Source organism: Amblyraja radiata, chromosome 20 (genome assembly GCF_010909765.2).
Source record: "Amblyraja radiata isolate CabotCenter1 chromosome 20, sAmbRad1.1.pri, whole genome shotgun sequence".
Taxonomy (NCBI): Eukaryota; Metazoa; Chordata; class Chondrichthyes; order Rajiformes; family Rajidae; genus Amblyraja; species Amblyraja radiata.
In genome coordinates this window covers 19,998,017-20,024,022 of record NC_045975.1, presented here as the reverse complement: position 1 = coordinate 20,024,022, position 26,006 = coordinate 19,998,017, and the positions used below count along the sequence as shown (strand labels likewise).

Genomic DNA, 26,006 nt, shown 5'->3' with positions numbered 1-26,006 from the left:
TTGCCGGGAAATACGGTACTTTATTAAGACTTTTGAAGACTTTATAAAAGTCGACTGACAGCTTACGGAGAGGAGAACAATCTGCGCATGCGCGGTTTAAGATTTTTAAAAATCTGACTGACTGCCTACCCTGAGTAATTAGTCATGGCACGTGCCTGCTGTATACCGAGCATAGTTCTGCACTTTCTAAAATAGTACTCCAACACGCTTCTGGATGCAATCTTTTGCAGAATGTAAATGTATCTCTATTCTCTATTTTAGTGCTTGTAAATATAAAAAAACACTTGGGTCGAAAAAAGTACAAAAACACAGATACACACACCTGTAAGACCTGGTAGTGGAAGGACTGTTGGAGGAGTAACACATTTCCGTATTATAGAGAGAACGATCAGTTGCTGGGGATGGAGGTGGGTTTAAAATCTATTGGAAAAAAATGCACGAGTGATTAAAATTATTTCTAAACATTTTATATGCTTGTATCTTTCTGCAAAGCATTCACTACGAAGTGCTTTACTCATTGATTAAAATAAGGAACATAAATGAGCGGTTAATACTGTCTCAGTTTCATATCTTCCCTTAAATATCGGTTTGCTAACTGGATTCTCAATTTCTAACTGAAATCTTCAATCTCAGTAGATTGTTACTGTTGGTAATCCATCATAATCAGATGAGGAAAACAAACGTCCACTATCCACCAGCCCATTTACCCTACACTCTCTCATTAATCTCCTCCTGTCCTATTCTGAAATTACACTCAGAATTCGGCCTTCATTAAACTCTCACACAATTCTAATCCATAATTAATTGCTCTGCCTTAAATTACAGTGGTCTTAATTTCCAGCATTCTCATCATAAATCTAAGCATTTAAAAAACATTTTAACTCTACATTTTAAAGCACATGTTTTGACCAAATTTTAATACTCTTTGCAACATCCTCTCTTTGCCTTTTTTCCATGGAATCATGAGAAAGTTCTTGCAGATGCCAAATTATTCTTAATAAATTTAAGGTTCTGTATGAGACGACAACTGAAATAATTTCTACGGTCACCTAACTGTCCACGAAGTACCTGGTAAGTATGTTTGTTTCTTTTTTTACAAAATTTTTTTGAGCAGGCTTCACCGGCCTATTTTTTTGTTGTAATATCACCACAATATCTAAAGTGTAAGATTTGGTTTGAATTTTCCCAATGTCTTCGCAGCTCCATTGCTCCCACCATTCCCATACTGACTTTTCTGTCCTGAAATATTGACTGCACATATTGCCCTATCATCAAAGTAAAGCCAAAAGGAAAAACGTAGATGTAAAGGAAAAAAAGAAATAGTAAAACATCCCAAGTCTGAATCATACACCTCTTGTGGAATTAAAGCAGAAGTATAATAAAACATGTTTCTGTAATAGTAAATGGGCAGTAAGTGCACACCTGTGGGTAGAAGGTTCCTTTTGTACTCGATGAACTGCTGGATGACGCTCCTGTCACATGGTTTCTGTCATACAATGGGGCACCACTGCTCCCTCCCATCAGACTCATGGAGCTGATCACGGATTTGCCACATGACATGCCTACACAGAGCAATTCAAAAGTACAAAATGATGAATTAGTCGAAACAATCGCTTACTCGTAAATTTAATAGTTAAAAAAAAACCATTTATACCTTGGGCATTATGGATTACTTTAGCAATTTAAAATGCCAATCCTGTGTATATTATATTTCAACATCAAAGAAACAGAAGATATCATGTTACATTTAAATACAAATTTGAAATATTGTTCAAACATGCATTGTATTAAGCACAATCAACAGCAAACACTAAAATCAATCACTAACATCATGGATAATCTGCAGGATTCCTTACCAGTAAATGTGCCGTGCTGAGAATTGGTGGGTGAAATAAAATTAAGGGGAACATGCGGGGTTCCACTGATATATTCGTGTGGAAAAGGTCCATTGGGTCCTTTGTATCGACGACAGACAATTCGCTGGCAGACGAAGTACATGGCACCCATTACAAAGAGTGAAAGGATTATACCAATCACAGGGCCAATTGCACTGCTCTGAGACTGGAACTCATTCATTGAGGCTTTAGTTAATTCTGCTGGAGAGAATGCAGAATGTTGTCATAGGTGATATTTCAAAATAAAGCCAATCGTTAAATAAAATCTTAGAATTATGTAGCAATTATAATTAAAATATAATGACAGGTAAGCTGTTTTAAAGTCATCAGGTGATACAATTAGGTAGGAGCAACAATCAACAAATGAAACAAATCCAACGGAAAAATATTACAGATACTACAAATCTGAAGTTGAAAATGCTGAAATATTCAGTTCTCTGAAAAGGCTTCAATGCAAAATGTGAACTCTTCTTAATTTGTCTGTGTAATGTTTAGACTACATGTGTGTAATGTGGAGTAATCCTTCGTCTGAACAATTCTCATGCAACCAGTGATTCACTATTCAGATAGCTGAGAGTTTACTGCCAATAACTCGCTATTCCTTTAGGACACACTGACAGCATCTCCCAAGCCACCATTAACAACAACGAAAGGACAGGGGAAACCTGTGGGTTCCCCTCCAAGTCCTACGCTTTTCCGACTTAGAAATATATTGTTCTTCCTTCATTGTCACATAAATTAAAGCGATTGACCTGAAATCTGCTTTCTTCCATGAACTTCTATCTACCTGGGGAGCCTCCCTTCACAATGGCCCACTGCAGTGCTGGCAGTGCTGAAAGACAGATTGGACTGATTTCACCCCAAAACTGGTGAACTTCAGACCAACATGAATGAGGTATGTTTGGTTTTAAATTCGAGATGTACAGCAAAGGAGGTCACTATGTAAAGGTCCAATGCTGCTAATCTGTGCAAGCATTTATCTCAAGTTGGTTTTGAGAACCACCTTCTCAATATTTCCAAGTCATCTGGTGTGAGACTTGGAGGGCAATCCACCAAATTTCCTAGTGCTTCCTTTTATTGTTGTTGATGGTAGTTTGGTAGATGGTGTCAGTTCGGCCTAAAATAACTCCAATGCATTTTATGATGATAAATAACAGTCATAATGCAACAGTAATAAAGAGAATGAATAATTTAACCAGTGGATGGGATGCCAAATAAACAAGCTCCATTTTGTTTTACATGGAAACATTTAATTTGACAGGCATATAAATTACCCCAAATGATATCCATTTGGTAACATCCTAACTAAATCCCAACATTTCAAATACTGTGTCATAATAATGCAGTAGTGCCCATTAGCTGTACCAGTTTTGTGACATAGGGTGTGAAAAGAGAGGAACTTTCCATTCAATATCATAATGAATGCAAGAATGTCAAACAATTTTTCATGTGAGATCATGTTTCAAAGAAATTCTTCATACATCTGCAAAATGTACACAGTGGTACATTCCAAAGGCCATAGAAACGAAAAACACTGAGGTAAACAGATACTTACCACAAAGCAGTTCATCTGATCCATCAAGACAATCAGGTAATGAATTGCAACGCTGCTTCTTCAGAATGCACTGACCACTGTTGCAGCGGAACTGGTTCGGATGGCAAATGACTGGAATGAAGGGAAAATGCTTATTTATCAATAGGTTTTGCAGAAGAAAACAATCAATTTTAAAGTTTGAAAACATGTGATGCTTCTACATTGGCATTCTACACAATTCAGAGCACGTGCAGGAATTCAGCTAATCATGTCATACAACAGAACTAAATTCTATTAGTCAAGGGAAAAGTGGATATACATGGAACATGAAGTGTTAGGTAAAATCCTGCCAGGAATGAAAAATAACCAATGTTGTGCATTTAATTTGCACTGATCTGAAACCTGCCATTTAGATTTGGATATATTTTCGCAAGTCAATCAGAGAACCTTGTTCAGAACCAGAAATCTTTAGTTTGCATTTTGCAAGGAAATTCTTCAGATTTTCCTTTGCTCTCGAAAATGTGAAAGGTTCAGATTTTAACGAGGTTTTTAGGCAAAGCAACATACACTGTTCACATTGATGCTCATGACCCATAAAGTTTGCACAAGCTTATAATTAAATGAGAAAAAATAATTACCATCGCAGTTTTCCTCATCAGATTTATCTTGACAATCTACTTCACCGTTGCACTGTAAACGTCCATCTATGCATTGGCCCTTTTCACACTGAAAATGGTTGGCAGAACAGACTGGGCAGTTTTCCTCATCGCTGTTATCATCGCATTCTGCAAAGCCATCACAACGCCATGCCATTGGGATACAATCAATCTCCCCCGTTGCACACGTAAATTGCTCCGGTGAACAGGTTGGTGGTTCTGAAAGATTTGTTCCATTTAACTAATCAGTAAACATTTAATTCTTGATGTTGTCTATTTTCTACCCTCTTTTCCTAAAGAAGAAGTCTAAAATTTCCATTCATCAATCATTACACCAAGAAATCATCAAAGGGCAAGTGGTTTGTTATGAGAACACAATGTGCTGGCATCAATTACTATTGAGACACAAAATGCTGGAGTAACTCAGTGGGCCATGCAGCTTTCCAGGAGAACAAGGACAGGTGATATTTTGGGTTGAGCCCCTTCTTCTGACTGATTGCCGGGGTGGGAGGAAAGAAAGCTAGAAGTGTGGAGGGCAGGACAAAGCATGGCAGCTCATATGTGAAAACGAGAGAACTTTTATTTTTTAAATATAGGCTGATGGTTGGACAAAGGCCAGAGATGAACACACTCAAGGTGTGAGAAAAAGGGATTCGAGAGTTGTAAATCGTGTAGCTAGAAGATTGGCACGGTGCAGATTGTTAACGAATATAGGTGGAGAGGGAGGTGAGAGATGGGTGCAAGGTCTCAGGGGAGGAGAGGGGGGTGGAAAAAAATGTGGGGGTGTTTATGGGGAGAAATGGGAGGTGGGGTTGTTTGCAGTGGTTACCGAAAGCTGGACAATTCAATGTTCATACCATTGAGGTGAATGCTATCCAAATGGAATATATGGTGCTGTTCCTCCAGTTTGTGTGTGGCCGCACTCTGCCAATGGAGGGGGGCCATAGCAGAAAGGTCAGTATAGGAATGAGATGGGAAGTTTAAATTGTCAGCAACCCTGGCCCTGACAGACTGAGCGCAATGGGAACAGGAAGTGGAGTTAAAATGATTAGCAACTGAGAGTTCATGCGGTCCTGGCAGACCGAGCGCATGTGAGCACCTGTGAGCTGCCATGTTTTGTCCTTCTAGCTTTCTTTCCTCCCACTCCTGCAATCAGTCTGAAGAAGAGTCTCGACCCAAAACATCACCGACCCATGTTCTCCAGACACGTCGAGTTACTCCAGCATTTTATGTCCTTCTTTGGTCCCATCAGCCTGTTAAACACTACAGTCTCCAAATAAGCTCCAAATGACATTGACTTGGGGGGGGGGGGATTGGTTCTGTCACTATGTTTAATATATGTTGTGCTGAGGCAAATGAGAATGTTATTATTCCGTTTTGGGACATATTGTCATATGTCCCAAAACGGAATAATAACATTCTCATTTGCCTCAGCACAACATATATTAAACATAGTGACAGAACCAATCCCCCCCCCAAGTCAATGTCATTTGGAGCTTATTTGGAGACTGTAGTGTTTAACAGGCTGATGGTTGGGAGGAAGCTGCTCCTGAACCTGGGCATTATGATTTTCAGGCTCGTATATCTTCATACCGATGGCAAGAGTGAAATTAGCCATAAGTAAACCAGTATCCAGTTTCTTGCTTTTCAATTACTAGTATGTGGGATGTGTTAAGTTCATCCCACCCAGCAGTGCAAATACTTCTCAATGTCTCTGCACATTTTTAAACAAGACAGGTTTTCACATAATGCATGAGCAGGAAGAAGTCCACAAGAGTATCGTGCAAAGTACACCAACAGTAACATCATCTTCATACTGTGGCCCAAGACAATATGTGTGACTGACAGACCTTGCATAGTCCTTTCACTGGGACATGTACTGTTGCAGCGAAATTAGTACTTTGTAAATCATATGAGATGGTGTTACTGTAAGAAAACAGGGAGTAAAGTCAGGACGGGGAGGATAAAGAAACCATTTGTGAGTAGATTGGATCAGAAGTGTAGAGAGGATGGAGAAGGAACACAGTGAAAGGATAAAGGAGAATATATTGAGTGAGTCAGGAGGAATCTGGAGAAACCAAAGTGGAGGTTACAGAGTGAGGATTGGAGGTAAAGAAGATTGTGTAGTAGATAGAGGATCAGAGATGATGTTGTAGAGATGATTGGAGGAGCATTGATCATTGGAGTGTTGAGAAGATTGAGAATGCAGTTGAGATTGAGAACATGGATGGGTTGGCACAACAGAGCAGCGGTAGAATTGCTGCTTTACAGCACTACAGACCCAGGCTCAAACCTGACTATAGGTGCTGTCTGTACAGAATTTGTACGTTCTCCCTGTGACCACGTGGGTTTTCTCTGGATGGTTTCCACCCACATTCCAAAGATATGCAGGTTTGTAGGTTAATTGGCCTCTGTAAATTGTCCCTAGTGTGTAGGATAGAACTAGTGTACGGGTAATCTCTGATTGGCGTGAACATGGTGGACCGAAGTGCTTGTCACCACGCTGCTTCTCGAAACTAAACTAATATCAGGGGGCAGGATGATAAAGGGGCCTCAAAGCATTGGCCCAATGTCAGGGGAAGGGAGTGGAGCTGGTAAGAGAAGGGATCAGGCAAGGATTTGTGAAGGAATAAGGGATCAGAGGTGGGTTTGAAAGAAGAGGGAACAAGAAGGTTGTCAAACTGGTGAAACAGAAAATCAATGCAGCACTCTCCCAGCAGCAGACCACGTTTCATCAGGCTTCCTGAATTAATACCCAAGTATGCCTCAACCCTCAATTAAAGGTCTGCTTCATTGTGCAAGGCAGCACTGTTTAAGGGACTAAGACATGTGACCTTTGTACATGTTGCCTCAAAGTAATAACATGATTGCACATGCTTGAAGCTTTGAATGTGTAGGTCAGTGACCTAAAATAAAAAATATTTTTAATGTCAATTTCCAAATTTCCTGTATCAAGATAAGAAAATCAAAGGAAGGAACCAATACTATGGTGTAAAGCTGCAATACCTCCACACGTCAGTAGGTTCTGTAACAGCACCAAGTGTACAGGGCACGAGCATCGTGGAGTGCCATCCCCTTTTGCAATGCAGATGTGTGAGCAGCCACCATTATCACGCGAACAAGGATGTGAACCTGTGGAGAATTAATCCAGGAATTCAGTGCCAGCAATAAATGCTTCACATCTTTATCTTGTTCCTAATCGTGAGTTAGGCCGACAAGCAGCCATTCAATACATAGCTAGAGCCAGCACATTAAGTTAAAAACATTTAGGACATATGATTTGTTTCAAAAGATCAGTTAGTAGATTTAACATGAAAGTATCAAGTACCGAAGAATCAAATAAATTTAAAGATCACATTCACTACAATTTAATATTTTAACTCTTACAATACAAAATTTGTTGCATTAAGCATATCAGCAATTATAAGCAGATTAACATTTTGTATTTCTGTGACTTGGGGAAAAATATTAAACACCAATGTCATTGTTAAATATGGGGATGTAAAAATAATCCATCTGTGCAGGGGCTGTTTAATTTTCAATATACAAGTACTCCCGACTTACATAAACACTTATATAAACTTGAATGTTTGTAAACAATTCACAGTAGGTGGTCCCGTTTCCTAAATGACCTGTGCTTTTGCAATGAGACGATGGCGAGGGATTCCCGTTCACTTCATGGATATAAAGCGTTACCAGGACTCGCTGCACTTCCAGTTTTGGCCACTGACAGTGCGACACTGCAAAAGCGAGCGAGGAGGGAGGGAGGTGGTGGAGGGCAACCTCCAGCCGAGTCACCAACATCTTCCACAAGGTGCACCAGTGAGTCCTTCACTAGCTGCCACAACATCGGGTTGACACAACAGTTGTTGAGGCTCACATTGTAGTTCCTGGGGACAGCGCTTTCTTCAGGCTTCAAGAAAGAGCTGTCGGTCAGGGGCTACAATGCGAGCCGCAACAACAGCCACGTCAACTGGACCGTTCAACAGCTGGTGAGGAAGGGCTCGCTGGTGCAGATCAGTGGCATCAGTGCTTTATTTTAAGATGAAACGATACAAGGTGCTAGATAAACTCAGCGAGTCAGGCAGCATCTCTGATGAACGTGGCTAGGTGACATTTCGGGTGGGGACCCTTCTTCAGACTGATTGCTGAGTGACTCCAGCACTTTGTGACCTTTTGTGTATTAACCAGCATCTGCAGTTCTTAGTTCCTACCTAGATTTAAGGCTGGAGGTGGTTGCTAATCACAGGTACCTTGGGGTGCAGCTTGACAGTGAGCTGAACTGGAAGTGTCACATGGAGGCAGTGTACAGGAGGGGACAAAGCCGACTGTATTTTTTAAGGAGGCTGAGGTCTTTTAATATCTGCCAACCCCTACTGTGCAGTGTCTACCATTCAGTGGTGGCCAGTGCTCTGTTCTTTGCTGTGGCCTGTTGGGGAGATGGCGCCCGTATAGCGGATAAAAACAGATTGGACAAACTAATTAGGAAGGCCGGCTCAGTGGTCGGGGCTGAGCAACGAACGGTCCAGCAGGTGGCAGAGGCCAGAACTTTAAATAAACTAGGTTCCATAATGACAAACCCCACTCACCCACTCCATGCCCTGAAGGTGATCAAGAGCAGTATCTTCAGCAAGAGGCTGATTGCACCAATGTGCAAAACGGAGAGATACAGGAAGTCCTGTTTACCAGCTGCAATAAGACTTTTTAATGAGCACAAATAACTGCACTTTTTTTAATTAATTGTATTTTAACTTGTATTTTAACGTATTTTAACTTGTTATGTATGAAAGCGTGGTGTTATGTTATGTTTGTCTTGAAGCTGTCGTGGCAAATAATTTCCTGAAAAGGATTATTAAAGGAATATTCTATTCTATTCTAACGCATAAAATCTGACTTACACAAGGGTTTACAGACCGTAAACCTTATGTATGCCGCGGTATTACCATAGTATTGTTTGTGATATAGTAAAATATTTTCATTGCATGCGTTATAAAATACCAAGATTATGAAATAAAGCAAACATACTGAATTCTTTCACATCCAACTCTTCCACTGCGTGAATACCAGTGAGATGAACGATTCTGCCCTGAATCCTTGTACGTTGATCTCCATTTGTTTTCTCGATGCGCTCAATCATTTGTTGCTGGCGGTCAATCCAATAAATATGTTTTCCAAGTATAGCAAGCCCCATTGGCTGAAGAATGCTGGAATCTTGCAAGGTCAGCCTGTTAGCACCTATAATTTAACATGAGAAGGTTTACTATTTAAAAATAATGGTTGTGTTAGGAAACTATTAAACACTGTACATGACAGCAATAAAACAAACTAGTAGGACAGTCCAGTACTTGAATGCAGGTTTGCACGTGTTTGTTTTTGTCACAAAGCAGTTTCAACAAAGATCTGTGTCAATGACGTTTGTGGACAGAATTGGAGGACTGGGTTTGTGAGCAAAACATAACCATCCAACTGGGTATACTTCAATTTGCATTTCATTGTCAACGTGTTAAGTTTTACCCCATGTTTAAGGTCACTGAAAAATGCAGCTTGTGGGTTGCATATTTAACAGCCAATTTCCGATTATAAACACAGAAATGGTCGCTGTACAGCAGTGACATCATCAGATGGCTATCTGATGCTGGAAACACATCTGATGCTCTCAAGCGATTGTGTCCATTAGTGTCCAAACCAAATTGTAAATAGTCATTAATTGACCAGGAAATTATCATTAATGTGATCCAAGGGTGAAAAATGGTTTCAAAATGCAGAGCACACATAACACTTTTGTTGCAAATAGGTTTAATTTCTAGGCACAAGTGTCAATTCCATGCACTCACTCCATACTGCAACAGTGGTATTAATTCTGTAAAATATTTGAAGCTATCTTTAAATGTGCTACTTTTTAAGTCAATAAACGTATTTATTTATCCATTTTTAGACAATGTTTTGTAGCTTGAACTGATCCTACTTAAATTTGGTTACATAATCTATTTAAGAAACCTCTTATTTTCTTCTGTTAATTTTGAGTAAATGTAGACATTCAAAATCAAAGAGTCCTGTACTGTTGACGGTAAGATAACAGGATGGAAATTATACCATAAAATGTATAATAAATTTATAATTTTTGCCAAAGGACAGTTTGGCAGCTTTGCCAAACGACATTAGATCAAATAATGGCAGAACCATAACACAAGTGGAATTGAAACGTTTACTGAAAGTAAGCCAAAGTAATATAGAACTGCGAATCAGTTTAAATAGAACATTTTAATAGGATATTCTAAGAGTCGTTTTCTAAAAAGAGAGAAAACAGATACTTACCAGATAAATCGCTACTTTCAATGCGTTTTAGATCTGCATCTACCCAAAAAAGTTTTCCCAGTTTATTGTCAATTGCCAAGTCAACAGGCCGAATCAATCCAGTTGAAAATAGTACTTCCCTTTCAGTACCGTCAAGTGCTGCTCGCTCAATTTTTGGGGATCTTTCCTGCATGTTTGTGATGTACATGTACCTTTTTAAACGGAAGATTAAACAAAGGATTATAGCGATCAGGATTTATACACTCAATAAACTACTATGGAGAAGCAAAGAACAGCAGATGCTGGTTTAAAACAAAATTACACAAAGTGTTGCTGTAATTCAGTGATTCAGGCAACATCCTGGGTAGCTCAGTAAATATCTTTACGTAAAATAAATGGAAAAATAAAATAATTTTGCAACAATTCTTAGCAGTTTCACTAACATAGCTAAAGAAAGCATTTTGGTTATTAAACCTGGAAGTAATAAACAAATGAAGATTTCAGTGCAAGTTGTGGAGGGGATATGCGATGGGGAGGTTGGGTGCAGTAATGAAGAAAGTAATGGTGGAATTAGACTATATTTGTGAGCCAGAGGATTCAGGATTGGAAATTCATCACGGGGCCAAAGATGCGAAGAACATGTTCAGTATCAGTTCAAGGGGTGGGAATCAATGTGAGTGCATAGAGTTAATGTTTCTTAGTGTTTAGTTAGGAAAACATTTGCCTCATTCAAGATTGAATGTTGGACAGTCAGTGTTGTAACCCTGAAGCAATGGAGAGACTGAGGGAATTGATTGAAAAGGAGTTGAGAGGTGTTTGAGAAAAAGAAAATGCAATTGAGTCTCTCCACTTGCATTTCATGTTTACTGGCTTTTGCCATTCCCTATGGACCCAATAAAACAAAATATTAAAAAATGATACTTTGTAAAATAATAATTTCTCCAAGTGTTAAATTGAATCATAAGCAAGTTATCACATATGACAATTAACATTGAACATTAAGGTTGCCTTCAGCAATTAATACACAACAGAAAATTAGTTACCCCCGTTCTGCATTGACAACAATAGCTCTTGGTCTATCATGTTCTCCTCGTAGGACTATTCCAATGGGCTTTCCATCTAGCCTGTTAACATTTACAGTGTTGGATGTTTCACATGTCCAGTAGACAGTCCGACTGTAGATGTCAAGGCTTAAGTCACGGGGTTGAATATCTGGATTTTGACTTTGATTTGGCCCAGAAACGACCACAAATGCCTACATAAAGGAACAAAAAACAGGTTACTGATTTATCTGTTACTGTACACAATTATGAGACAATAACGTGACTACCTCACAGCATTAAATACAACACGTATAATTTCTGTTAGTTTTGAAGTGGAATGTTTTTCTGTTCAAATGAAAATACATACACAATATAACAAAACTACCTCTCATTAAAATAATTACAGAATTATTCTTTATATAATGTATTATTACTTAGTGGTGAATGAGTTTGACAGCAACAATGTTATGCACACTTTCTTCTGCAACAGAATCAAGGTGTGGGTGCCTACAGTTTAATGTCCCGATACAGCACTCATGTAACAACATTTCAGAATGGCTGCTTCAATGAAATCTCCATTCGAGGCTAAATTAAAAATGAATAGGAATCAGCTATGGAATCAAAGTACACAGAAAGCGCCTGGAATTCCTTGTTCCTTGTTTTCTTGATGAGGGAACTCTTGGTCTTATGCTGGCTATTGGCAAATGGCACAACCAAAGACAATGACTTAGGGAAAAGTTGGAGATGTCCTCGTATTACTTCAATTCCGAGTACACTAGTTGGCAGGCAGAATGTGAACAAAGCACATTTAAAGTGAATGAAAGTGATAATTCTCTCAGAAAACAGCAAGTGATATTTAGAGCTCAAAGAATTTCAAAACTGTCAAATGGAGGAATTATCAAAGTAGATGTTTTACAGACAGCTCAATAAGAATTGTATTTGTACCTGAGAATGCAAAGATAATCAATGCCTGGTTTTGTACTCGGGTGTAAGTTATTAAGTAAATGTATAACATCAACTGTAAAAATAACTTGAAAATTAGAACAGTCAACAAATGATTTGTAGTCAGGATTCTATTGTACTGCTAAATAATTTGCACATGTTGATTGTGAATATAATACAACCTTAGGTATTTAGAATCTTCACTAATGCCCAATGCACAACTGCAATGAGTGATTGGATGAAGGACAACAAAAGCACATTTTCCAGTAATGCACTGAGATTACCAATAACCAGAGGGTTAACAATCTCGGATTAAAATTGGATAGGTTTCTTGATTCTGGCTACAATTTGGTGACATCTAACAGAATGCCACAAATACTAAAGTGAAAGAGAGGATAAAGTTTGTTTGGGCTGTTCATATGGACACTATTGGAATGAACCACCAAATCCCATTTTACACGTATAATATTATCAACTATAATTAGCAAAATTACATTGCCTGTGACCAGCAGTTCAGTGTTCTACAATTCCCATGTAAAAACATCTTTGATGCATACCTGTCATTCTGATCGATTGCTGAACTCCATGCTGGAATTATATTGGACAATCTTGTTCTTCTTTAATCCTATGTTGGTGAGATCTGGCATGAGATCAGAGATCAGAGATCCCATTCATTTTAATGGGGCTCCAATGTGTGTCTTTGTTTTTGATTATTATTTCAGTTTAACTCAATATGTTTACAGATATGAGAAATGTTTCAATTTATCTTTAATTATCTTATCATTTTGAATCTTTCAATTAGTTACATAATTTTCAATAGCTCTTAAGATGTCTCTGAATATCAGAGATCATTTACAAACTAAAATAAAATGCCGTCCTGGCTTTGATGCAAGGCAATACTCCTTCTCCAGCTTTGTCTCCTGTCAAAGACTGAGAGGTTGTTTTGACATTGGCATTGATACAGGACTATTACTACATCAAAGTAGAGATCTCATTACAACTTGCTGCTAACTCCTGGGCACAGAAGGTCAGCAACATCAGCTCTCTGCAATGATCCAGATTAATGTGGGCAGGCAGAGATCATGAACAGTGATGTTGGTGTCAGGCCAGTTTCGGCACAATCAAGTTGAAGGTGCATCTGATTCAGGAACAGAGGAAAGAAAAGTGAGGAAATGCGAGGAGGGTTGAGATACCCGTATGATCAAAAGTAAATTAGAATTCTACTGTCATGAGGTCCCCTTCATGAGGATAGCTTGAGCTACTTGCCTGAGAGCCATCATCTCTAGCTCGTTTGATGATATTTTGGCGTCCATCTATCCAGTAAATCAACTTGTCAACAGCATCATAATCCACTGCTTTCACATTTCGCAAGCCATGTATGGGCAAAATGATGTCTGGACTCTGTTGGTCATCCAAGATCATACGACTAATTGCAGTCTTCTGACTGAATAGCAAGAAACTAATGGGTGCTAAAATAGTAGAAATAAGTTAAGCAAGCATTATAATTAAACAACAGTTATAGTCAAACGTTTCAAAATTGAGTTATGGCAATTAACTGCAAGAGGAAATCACTTTGTGACGCAGCCTGATAATGTTAACCTTGACTTTGGTGTAAGTGTACGAGCGTTATCAGTGTTCACTGTTATTAAAGAATAAATCAAAACACGCTTCTTGTGATTGTAGGTACTCAGTTAAACAACAAATTCAAGCAATTTCTGTCCCTCAGGTTTTTCTGTACCTAGAGAAATCTTGCTTAGAGTCTGCATTTAAATATTTTATACACTGTTTACTTTTCTAAACAACCAAGGACAAAAAAAAAAAATCACTGAAAATGTTTGGACAAATGTAGGTGTAACGAATAGCTAGCTGGTGCAATGAAATGTGATACGTTAAATACATGGTTTGATTATTAATGGCATGTACTTTTGAAACAGCATGTACTTTTGAAACAACATAAGATTGTAAATTGTAAATTTGACATTTGCGTGATATAGATTGCCTAGAATGAATAACGTTATATTTCAGTTGCAGTGGGGTCATAGCGGGACAATGTCCCAAACAATTGACACTTGCTTTATAATATTCCAATTAAGAATATAGTTGCATTTCACTGAAGCAGTTTTGCAAATCTACAGCTGTATGGCTATTTTGCATATGGTTAATATTCAAGAAAGGTTAATATTCACTAACCTTTGCTAACTATGCTTTCAATTTACTTTAGTTGTACCTACCTTAGGAGCTTAGAAACCGTTACTGATTATTTTTGTTCGACATTTATACACCCTTTATCCTTTGTTGGAGATAAATGATCATAAAAGTCTAAAGAATGATTTAAATAACCTTAGCATTCATATATAATAAATATAATTTTTGAAGGAATAAAATTAAAGACTTACAACTACAAGTTCTGTTATTGCCATCGAGTATATAATGTGACGCACATCCACACTTATAGCCAGTTGGCACAGCAAGGCATAGATGAGAACAGTGTCCATTGGTTTGCACACATTCATTCCAACCATCTTGCCGTGAAGAATGAAAAACTAAGATGTCCATCACATAGTCCAAATGTCCTTGAATAAGTGTTCGGTTTTGTCCATTCATTTTGTCAGCACGCTCAATACTGCGCAAATTCCAATCAGTCCAATAGATATAATCCCGGTACTGGGTTAGTCCAAAGGGATGAGGAAGATCATCAGCTATAATTTCACGCTGTTGTCCTTGATTTGTGAATGACAAAAGAATCAATTATTATCTTTTACAATTCATATGCATGCATAAATGATGCAAAAAGACAAACATAAAATTGTGAGCCTGGTTTGGATAAGATCAGGACGTAGACTTTAGTTAAACCCAATTTATTTTGGATGAACAGCAACAGTTTAAGCATTTTTTTAATGTAAAAGAAACCCAATTTCTAGCAGTTAAAAAAAATCACAGAAAGCAGTTGACTGTTCCATCAAATCTTAATCCAAAGAAACTGACCACAGATGGAAACTGAAAAACAAAACATCTTGCTAGTATTTGAATTCTGCTACTACCTGTCAAACACTGATGTACACAGGAAAATGATTGAAGACTCATTTTGAGTAGACACCTAGATGCCCCAAATCTGGGAGGTTGACAGGTGGTTTAACTGCCAAACATACAATGAGGAACATCAAACTTAAAGTTATATTTCTCTGAACTGATATATTCAACACACAATCCAGCATGCAAAATACTTGGAATTAAAAATGTGCAGCAGTTTTTTTCTCAGTCCACGATTTTGGAAACAACTTAAAGTAACACGTCATTATCCCCTCTCAGCCAAAATCCACAGAACCTTTTAAAAAGACACATGTTTCATATTTAAAAGAAAAGTAATTACAACAGAGCAAAGTCGTAATTCTCATTATTTCACAACATTTTTGGGCCATGTCTGGATTTTCTCTTACCCAGCATATTTGAAGATTCAATCATTGATGTATCCAAGTCAGTCCAATAGAGTCTTTTCTCTGCATAGTCAATGGTAAGTCCATTGGCACGACCTACTCTGTCTACCAGAGCGGCACTACTGGAGCCATCCATATGGGAGCGAACAATTCTGGGCTTACCACCCCATTCAGTCCAATACATGTACCTGTTGCAGGGAAACAAAGACATATCAAAGTAATTTGGAGGCAAATATATTTCACATATGATCATGCCTCACTGATATTGGTAAAGTGAACACTAGTATCGTTCAAAAATCATAATCTTTCTGTGGCAACTTGTGTAAAACCCGACAGTTATTGGGTTAAAGCATTGGAATACACAATGTTTCTATTCTCTCATTTCAAAGAAGTGTTCTATTTGCAATTATAGGTCACAATATTGGACTTCCAGCATGAGCATCAAGTTACTAACAAGCTGCTGCAAGAATAATTCATGTTGAATCTCTAAGAAGTGTTCTACTTCTTATCATCTTAAAAGTTCTTGAGTAATCTGGATCAGTACAGCACCTCACACATCCTTAAATACCGTTCAATTTATTTCACTGTTGTAACATGAGACATGGTTGCCATTTGTGCACAGCAATGTCCTGTAAAAACCGGAAAAGTACTTGACTTGATTACCAATACTCTGTTTAGTTTGAAGGATTACATTAAACTTTAAAAACAATTCCATATTCTCTGAAAATGTAGAACACTTTACTTCCAACTAAAGTGAGACAACAACCAACACATTTGAATGGTGGCAACATTACGACTTCCTTTATTGATATCGTCATACAGCATGGAACCAGGTGTTTCGGTCCAACTTGCCCACTCCGACCAACTTGCCCCATCTAACTAGTTCCACATGCCTGTGCTTGGCTCATAACCTTCTAAATCTATCCTATCCTATTTATCAATCAAAATACACAGACGGCTCTGAGAAGAGGCTTTCACTCATGATCTTTCTGATTTGGCAAATCACTGAGTTAATGAGTTAAGTCTAACACCCAACGGAAAGGTAGATTATTGACAGATTGACGGTAGTTTTATGTGACTTGCATCCATTAAGAAGTGGATTGACCAAACTCACTCCATAAAGCTCATTCTCAAAAGGAGTTAATAATCAAGATCTATGAATGCTTTGGTCTATTCTTCCTCTTCCAAATAGATGCTCATTCCCATTGTCATGAAGACATGAGGTGCTTTTATAAAATACATTTTGTTGCCTTCTTGATGCAATGATATCATAAGAAGTAGGTGACAAAGCATAATTAACTACACATGCACCAAGAATAATATAAAGAACGATAATTTACAGCAAATCAAATTTTGAATGTCAAATCAAGTATCAAGTTCAATAGTAATTTATTGTTTGCCAATTTTGCTAATACAGCCTTAGATAATAATAACTCATGTATTCACAAAGGATTGAAGTCTCAAGATCAATTTTAAGGTGTTGCAGGTTCACCTCAGCAATAAGTTTAAAGGTTGATTACCTCAGTGTACTACCAATTGAGTTAGCATCACTGCAAAACGCCTATTCAGCTGATCTTTGCAGTATTCTACAATTAATTCCAAATGGATTTACAGTAAACACTAAACCTCTGATAATCCAGAATCCTTGGGGGGCTGTTGTACTGGAATTCTACTGAAAATTATTCTTATTAATATACCTACATGCACATTTAATTCACTTTTTTTTCCAAACGCTATGCAGTAGTATAATAAAAATTTCAAAGGAAACAAATGAGTGTAAATGGGGTGCTGGACGCAGGGTCCCGCTGAGTTTAAAGGGAGCAATGGAACAGGCTCCTGCTGAGTTTAAAGGGATTATGGGAATGTAGGCCAAGTGAGTTTAAAAGGGATGTGGGATTAGGATCCCACTGAGTACTAAAAGGAGTGTCGGGATTAGGCCTTTCTGAGGGAGTGCAGAAAACAGATGAGTTTAAAGGGGCTGTGGGGAAGGCAACCTTGTTGAGTTTAAAGGGAATGCAAGAAATGGGGTCTGATGAGTTTAAAAGGAGTGCAGGAACAGAACAAGATGAGCCAGATGCCGCTCCATCAGGATTTCCAACAAAATGTTGACTTGTGGATTATTGCAGTTTTAACGTTGCTCCTGTTGTTCTACATTTTATAGCTGATGCTGGCATAATAATCTATTTACAGTATCTAAACCCAAGATTCCACGGTAACTATGCACTGAAACATAAAACAGACTGATTTATAATGGACAAAACACATGCAAACTGATAAGTTTGCTATTGTTTTATTTTTTATTTATGAACTCTCAGTCTTCATGAGATCTTGATAATTCCTTCATGTTAGGATAAATAATAGAAGTCATCTTCAAATACATTAATGGCACTAATATGATAGCATAATAAACTGAAAACTCCAATCTAAGAAATCTGAAATGTGAAATGTTGTAACTCTTAAAGACAGATGTTATTTCCGTTATCCACAGGTTTTGGTTGACTTTCAATCCAACGGGCAAGTTTCTAACAAAACCTTGTCAACTTTTAGAACAGATATCTTAACAGACTGGACATTCATAAGTGACAGCAGCAGAATTAGGCAATTCGGCCCATCAAGTCTACACAATCATTCAATCATGGCTGATCAATCTCCCCCTCCTAACCCCATTCTCCTGCCTTCTCCCCATAACCTCTGACACCTGTACTAATGAAGAATCTATCTATCACTGCCTTCCTAAAAGAACGTCCTTTAATTCTGAGGCTATGACCTCTCGTCCTAGACTCTCCCACTAGTTGGAAACATCCTCTCCGCATCTACTCTATCCAAGCCTTTCAATATTCTGTACGTTTCAATGAGGTACGTTTCATTCTCTTACCCTTCAGAAGGATCAAGAGCCAAAGCCCGTGGATTGTCCAACTCTTTCCACACTAAAACCTGTCGATATTGTCCATCCAGCCGTGCCACCTCAATTCGATTGGTGCCTGTGTCTGCCCAGTAAAGGTTTTTTGACAGCCAGTCCACTGCCATTCCTTCTGGGTAATCGAGACCAAATTCAATCACATGTTCGACAGAGCTTCCATTCATGAAAGCGCGACTAATGGTCTATAGAGAAACATACAACATAAATTATTAAATATCTAAGATTGTTAGATGCTTCAAATATTGTCATATTTTTTTCCATGGAAATCAAAATATCAACTGAATATTTCTTGAGAAGAGGATCATCTTCTTCACTAAATATATAACTAGAACTCTCATCTTGTTATCTGCAGGTTTGCATTGTTTCTCTATTTGCGCAAAAACAGTACACGATAACGCTACCATTTTTGGCCCACCTTTCTCACCAGAAGGAACTGCAGATGCTGAAAAATCGAAGGTAGACAAAAATGCTGGAGAAACTCAGCGGGTGGAACGAAGGAAATAGGCAATGTTTTGGGCCGAAACATTGCCTATTTCCTTCACTCCACCCGCTGAGTTTCTCCAGCATTTTTGTCCACCTAACTCACCATTGTCCTGTGCTGTAAATGAAACAAGTTTTGTTCGGATTGATGGTATATTTTAACAGATAAGGTTTAAAAAAAATTAACTCAAAACAGAGCCCCCACCTGCACATGCGCAGTTGGGGGAGAGTTCCCGTGAGCGTATTTACCGGCGTCGCAAGGGCACCCGACGGGTCCTCAGCCGCGCCTGCGCAGTGGGGGCCTTTCCTGAATTGACGTAGACATCTTTTTTTCACAACGGCGACACAGGTAAGATTTTAAAAACAGAGGCCGACGGCTGCTGCTGCTCTGGGCACTCAAGGAGGGAGAGGAACAGCAACCTCGAGATCCTGGGGAGGTGAGGAGGGAGTGTGGGGGATTGAGGGAGAGGAGGGGGTAGGGAGGGAGCGGGAGGAAAGTTGGGGAGGTGAGGAGGAAGAGTTTGAGAGGAGGGGGAACAGAGGGAGAGGAGGGGGGAGAGGGTGACATAGGGTGTGGGGAATAGAGGCCAGTGGGGGAGGAGCATGGATTGTGGGGGGGCTTAAGGGGATGTGAGGAGTGGGGTAGGTGGGGGAGAGGGGGTGGTGAGGAGTGGGGAGGTGGGGGATGGAGAGATACGAGGGAGGTGGGGAGGGGAGAGGAGTTATGGAGGGAGAGAGTGGCAGAGGGTAGGGGAAAGGAGAGGGAGTGAGAGGTGAGGGAAGGATTAGGGGAGGGAAGGAGGAGAGGGGAAAGAAGAGGGAGCGTGAAGAAGAGGGGAGGTAATGTTGGGGGTTGAGGGGAAATGAGCCGCGCCTGTGCAGTTGGGGGCTATGGGTGAGTGGTGGAATATTGCGTTGGGGAAACGGGTTGCGTTGGGGGAACAGGTGAGCGGTGGAATATTGCGTTGTGGAACGGGTTGCGCTGGGGGACCAGGCCTCCCGTGTGACAGGCTCACTTTGTCTAGTAATATCTTTTTTTTTTTTTTCTTTTTTTTTTAAATTAGAAGTACAGTAAATTACATTAATACACATCACATAAAGCTTATTACATTTTGTTGTACCACTTCGTTTTTTGAGCTTTAAAAAAGGTAGAAATAAAAGAAGTAAGGAAAGTGAGCAAGAGTCGTGAAGGTGCAGGAAAGTGTTGGGAGAAGAAAGCCCCTTAGGGAAGAAATTAGAGAAGGAAGTAAAGAAAGGAAATAAGACCCTAGAAAGAAAAGAAAAAAAGGAAAAACAATCGCTCTATTGTAACACAAAACTCCACAAAAAAGGATATACCAACCGTGTTTTTATTAAAAATTTATTTTATACCCCCCGTTACCAGATCCTGGTACCATTTATATTTTAAATTACTATTGCACCTTATGCTTGTAATAGTTCCGTAAATGCAGACCACGTCTTTTGGAAGTGGTCTGCTTTGCCTGCTAGGAGGAGTCTCATCTCTTCCAAGTGTAGTGTTTCGAACATGTTTGAAATCCACATTTTTATTGTTGGTATTGGAGCATTTTTCCAAAATTTGAGTATAAGCTTTTTTCCCATTATTAGCCCGTAATTAAGTAAGTTCTTTTGAAACTTCGGGGTTAATTCGGGGTTACCTTCCGATATTCCAAAAATGATCCATTCTGCTTTTGGTACAAGTTTTATTTTAAATAATTTTGTGAAGTTTTCAAATATTTTGTTCCAGAATTTTTATACAGAAAACAAGAGTGCGCTATGGTAGCTTCTTGTGACTGACATTTATCACAAATGGGTGAGACATTGGGGAAAAGTTTATTTATTTTAGTTTTTGAATAATATAGTCTATGTAATGTTTTACATTGGATTAGAGTATGTCGTACGTTGATCGAGCATTTATGCACATATAGTAAGTGTTTATCCCAGCTCTCTTTTGAAATTTTTATAGCTAGTTCTTGTTCCCAGTCTCTTCTAATACCATCGGTTGTAGGTATTTCTATATTTAAAATAATGTTATATAAGTATGATATTAGATTTGCTGATTCAGCCTTTGTCTTCATGGCTTCATCCAATAAGTCTGGGGGCATGTTATGATAGTCTTTTGTGTATTTTTTCAGATAGTCACGGATTTGAAGATATTTAAAATATTGATTATTTTTCAAATTATATTTCAGTTGTAATTGTTGAAATGATAATAATTTTCCGAATTCATACAAGTCTCTGAGCGTTTTGATTCCCATTCTTTCCCATTGTGTAAATGATTTATCTATAATTGAGGGTTTAAACGACGGGTTATTGACTATTGGCATTAAAAGAGATAGATTTCTTAATTTTAGATTCTGTTTTATTTGTTTCCAAATTCTAATTGTACTATGTATCATTGGATTTTTATTGTAATATTTGTTATTCAGATTCATTGGTGAGAGGAGAGTCGCTCCTGTATTACACGGAGCGCAGTCCTCTCTCTCCATTACAATCCAATCCACCTGCTGGGCAGAGTTGTCCAGCAGGTGAATCATATTTTTAATATTTACTGCCCAATTATAGTACATAAAGTTAGGGAGCGCTAGACAACCCATCTCTTTTGGTTTACTAAGGTGTGCTCTTTGTATTCTGTGGGATTTGTAATCCCATATAAAATTTGTAATGTCTGAGTAGTTTTTTAAAAAACATTTTTGGAAGGTATATTGGAATTGATTGAAATAAATATAGGATTTGTGGTAAAAAGATAATTTTTATAGCATTTATTCGACCTATTAAAGACATCGGGAGCGTTTTCCAGAATTTGATTAGATTATTTAGTTTCTTAAATAAGGGGCTATAATTGACGTTAAACATACCGTGGTAATTTCTAGTGATTTCAATTCCTAAATATTAAAATTTTTCTGTGGCTATTTTAAAGGGGAATTTCAAGAGATGTGTTGAGTCTTTCGGTTTTATCGACATAATTTCACTTTTGTTCCAGTTTATTCTGTATCCTGAGAAAGATCCAAAGTCCTCAATTAGATTTAATATGTTTGGTATACTGATTTGGGGTTTTGTGATATACAGTAATACATCGTCTGCATAAGGATATTTTGTTATTTGAATATTTTGTACTATAACCGTAAATATCCGGGTGTGTTCTAATTTTTTCAGCTAAAGGTTCAATTACCAGAGCGAATAACAGCGGTGATAATGAACATCCTTGTCTATTACCCCTTGTTAATTGGAATTTCGTAGATAGTATATTATTAGTTAATATTCTAGCCGTGGGTTTGTTATATAATAATTTTATCCATGCGATGAAGTTCTCTCCCATTTGAAATTTTTGCAATACTTTAATCATATAATCCCATTCTACTTGATCAAACACTTTTTCTGCGTCCAATGAAATGATAGCTAACTCTTGTTCTTGAGGTTTGTGAGAGTGCATTATGTTAAACAGATGTCTCAGGTTGTTAAATGAAAGCCTCTTAGGTATAAATCCCGTTTGATCCTTATTTATTAATTTACTGACATATTGACTTAGTCTTCTAGCTAGTGTTTTCGCTAATATTTTTTGATCCGTATTTAACAAAGCAATTGCTCTATATGAGCCTGGTTCTTCTATATCTTTATCTTTTTTAAGTATTAATGTGATCGTTGATTCTGCTAGTGTTTCAGGTAAGGTTTGTTCTTTAAAAACATATGTATACATTTTCTGTAGACGTGGGGTCACTATGTCGTAAAAACATTTATAAAATTCATTACTGAATCCGTCTGGTCCTGGTGTTTTTCCATTCTTAAGTGTGTTTATTGTGTCTTCTATTTCCTTAGCTGTAATTTGTGCTCCCAGTTCCTCTTGTTCCTTCAATTCTAGTTTAGGAAGGTTACAATCGTCCAAAAATTCTGAAACTTTATTATTGTCTATTAGCGTTTTCGATGTGTATAAATTCTTATAATATTGAGCAAATCTTTTATTGATATCATTAGGTAGTGTTAATAATTCCCCTCTATCTGATTTGATCTTTAAAATTGCATGATCTTTTTCCCGTTTTTTCAGTTGGCGTGGCAAAAGTTTATGGGGTTTATCCCCAAATTCAAAATGTTCTTATTTTGTAATTTGGAATAATCTTCTCTGATAATAATTTATTTAGCTTAAATTTCAGTATTAAAATTTTATTATGTTTATCCATAGTTGGATCTTTAGCATTATCTATATCTAGTTGTCTGATTTGTTCTTCTAATTGTCTTTGTTCATTCTTATTCTTTTTGTTTTGAAAAGCTTGATACGAGATAATGACTCCTCTAATAAATGCTTTGAAGGATTCCCATAATAAAGTGGGCGATATATCTGGTGTATCATTTATCTCAAAAAATAGGTCCATCTGTTTTTTTAGATATATACTCCCTTGTGGGTCTTTCAAAATTTGCGAGTTAAACCTCCAGAACGATTTGTTCGTAGAGATTCCTTCCAATTTTAAAACGAAAGTTAGCGGGGAGTGATCTGAAATCGTATTGGTGTGATATTTAGGGTTCATAGAAACATAGAAATTAGGTGCAGGAGTAGGCCATTCGGCCCTTCGAGCCTGCACCGCCATTCAATATGATCATGGCTGATCATCCAACTCAGTATCCCGTACCTGCCTTCTCTCCATACCCTCTGATCCCCTTAGCCACAAGGGCCACATCTAACTCCCTCTTAAATATAGCCAATGAACTGGCCTCGACTACCCTCTGTGGCAGAGAGTTCCAGAGATTCACCACTCTCTGTGTGAAAAAAGTTCATAGTATAAGGGATTAGTTTTGTATCCACTAGGAAGTAGTCTATACGTGAGTATGTTTTATGTACCATTGAATAATTCTAGTCTAGTAATATCTAATAGCTGATCTCTTTCTCTCAAAAAATTACCATTTTAAAGTGCAAATTTTAACTCTGATTTCACTAATTTTCATATGAATTATGATACCGCCAGAAAATTAAACAATTTATCTTCATGCAATGTAAATGCTATGATATATCCAAGATTCTCAAGTAGAAACATGTTATGCTGTAAATCATAGAAACTGTATTTATTTGTCTTGTTGATTGTATACAGTGTTCAAAACCATTATTTGTGTTAACGAGAAACTAATGGTCCAATTTCTGTAATATAAAAATATTGTTCATATTTTCAGCAAGTTCCTCTGCCAAACCATATTTTTTCACAATGTATTAATTTAATTCACTATTACTGGCAATTTTAACATATATGTATTTTTGTGTTTGAATACAGGTCATTTATTTAATTAGGAGCGACATCATATGCAAACGTTTTAATATTGCCGTTTATGCTTTGTTGTGAATATAAACATTGAATATTACAACACAGAAACAAGCCACCCAGTACACAAAACCTTTGTAATCCACATAGTAGATGCCTTGTCTAATCTAAAGGGCCTGTCCCACCAGCATGCGATTGAATGCATCTAGCGCGACCAAACGTGGTCGCTTGAGGTGTACGGCCGCCACTTCGAACCGCGGAGGCATATGGAGTTGTGCGCGGCTGGTCCCGACATTGCGTGGGGCTCCGAAAATCCCGCACTGTTCGAAAATTCCGCGCGCCAACGGCCTGTCGGCCCGCAGACGCATTTAGGGCGTACGCAGTGTCTTGATGGCGTACGCAGCGTCTTGACGGCGTATGCCTAGCGCGTGGCGTTGCGCGATGACGTCAGCGCCCTACGCCATGCGACGTCCAAATTCAGTCAGCCCGCCTCCTGCCCAGCTGATTGGTGAGGATGACGTCAATTAGGTCACGCGCGAACTTTGCGCGTACATAGCGCGAATTTAGCGCAAACTTCGCTTCCGTCTGGTCGCGCTAGACGCATGCAATCGTATGCTGGTGGGACAGGCCCTTTACTCTTGAGTTAACTAATAGATTTCAAAGCTAAATCATTTCCTTAACATACAAAAAAAATCTAATCTATTTTCAGAACAGATAACTGTTACCTTTAAGCTAATGTCTGTCCAGTAAATTCTGTTATCAGAAACATCAAAATCAAGAGCAGACGCTTCCTTCACTCCTGTTAATGGAATTGCCACATCATTGTTATTGGTCTCCAAGGAAATTCTACGGATGTCTGCCCTACTGGAGAACAAGAGGAAGGCTTCGGGTACAATGCAAGTTTTCATGTCCATTATTAGCTCCAGGCCCATTGGACAGCCACAACGTGGACCCTGAGGCACAAATAGACATAGGTGGCTACAGCCACCATTATTCTCTGAACATGGATTTGTTCCTGTAACAGCAATATAGAATAATATCATTATTCAAATAATTTATTACATCAAAATAAAGCAAAGTAACTCAAGACAGTTCTGCTGCATTGGAGATGACGCACAGTACTCTCACGTAAACAGTAGTTGCATGAGAAACACACAGACCACTCTGAATATGCAAAATTCATCAGCAGTATATTACTCTGAAGATTGGTGTCTAAAGGGAGATCATTTTCAGCTTCTCTTGGCTTGAACCTGTGAATTGTACTGTCCAACAAGGGTACTTCTGTAAATCCCTCCCAAGTAATGGGGCTGGATCATAATGAGAGTTGGCTAGGAGTTCCTTAGAGAAATGCTGACAGCTACTTGGTATGTCTATTCATTTTGATCTTTAATTTGTCAAGGTACATCAGAGGAGCACAATCATATGGTGTTCAAAAGGGAACTGCAGATGCTGGAATATCGAAGGTACACAAAATTGCTGGGGAAACTCAGCGGGTGCAGCAGCATCTATGGAGCGAAGGAAATAGGCGACGTTTCGGGCCGAAACCCTTCTTCAGACTCTACACAAAA

General features: G+C 38.3%; 1 protein-coding gene across 2 annotated transcripts in view; it reads right to left on the bottom strand.

Annotated features, from left to right (window-relative positions):
* Positions 1 to 26,006, bottom strand: part of lrp5 (LDL receptor related protein 5) — a 172,140-nt gene that overhangs the window by 4,383 nt on the left and 141,751 nt on the right. Inside the window, exons 9-22 of one of the 2 annotated variants that reach the window (XM_033038947.1) lie at positions 25,164 to 25,453; positions 18,674 to 18,900; positions 15,802 to 15,986; positions 14,761 to 15,084; positions 13,631 to 13,833; positions 11,423 to 11,634; positions 10,401 to 10,591; positions 9,111 to 9,320; positions 7,092 to 7,217; positions 4,068 to 4,304; positions 3,451 to 3,561; positions 1,857 to 2,093; positions 1,423 to 1,562; positions 323 to 420 (exon numbers count right to left, since the gene is read on the bottom strand). In XM_033038947.1, the coding sequence (XP_032894838.1) occupies positions 323 to 420; positions 1,423 to 1,562; positions 1,857 to 2,093; positions 3,451 to 3,561; positions 4,068 to 4,304; positions 7,092 to 7,217; positions 9,111 to 9,320; positions 10,401 to 10,591; positions 11,423 to 11,634; positions 13,631 to 13,833; positions 14,761 to 15,084; positions 15,802 to 15,986; positions 18,674 to 18,900; positions 25,164 to 25,453 (2,791 nt within the window). Of the gene's footprint in view, positions 1 to 322; positions 421 to 1,422; positions 1,563 to 1,856; positions 2,097 to 3,450; positions 3,562 to 4,067; positions 4,305 to 7,091; positions 7,218 to 9,110; positions 9,321 to 10,400; positions 10,592 to 11,422; positions 11,635 to 13,630; positions 13,834 to 14,760; positions 15,085 to 15,801; positions 15,987 to 18,673; positions 18,901 to 25,163; positions 25,454 to 26,006 lie in introns of both variants that reach the window. The other variant, XM_033038946.1, reaches the window with a different exon arrangement.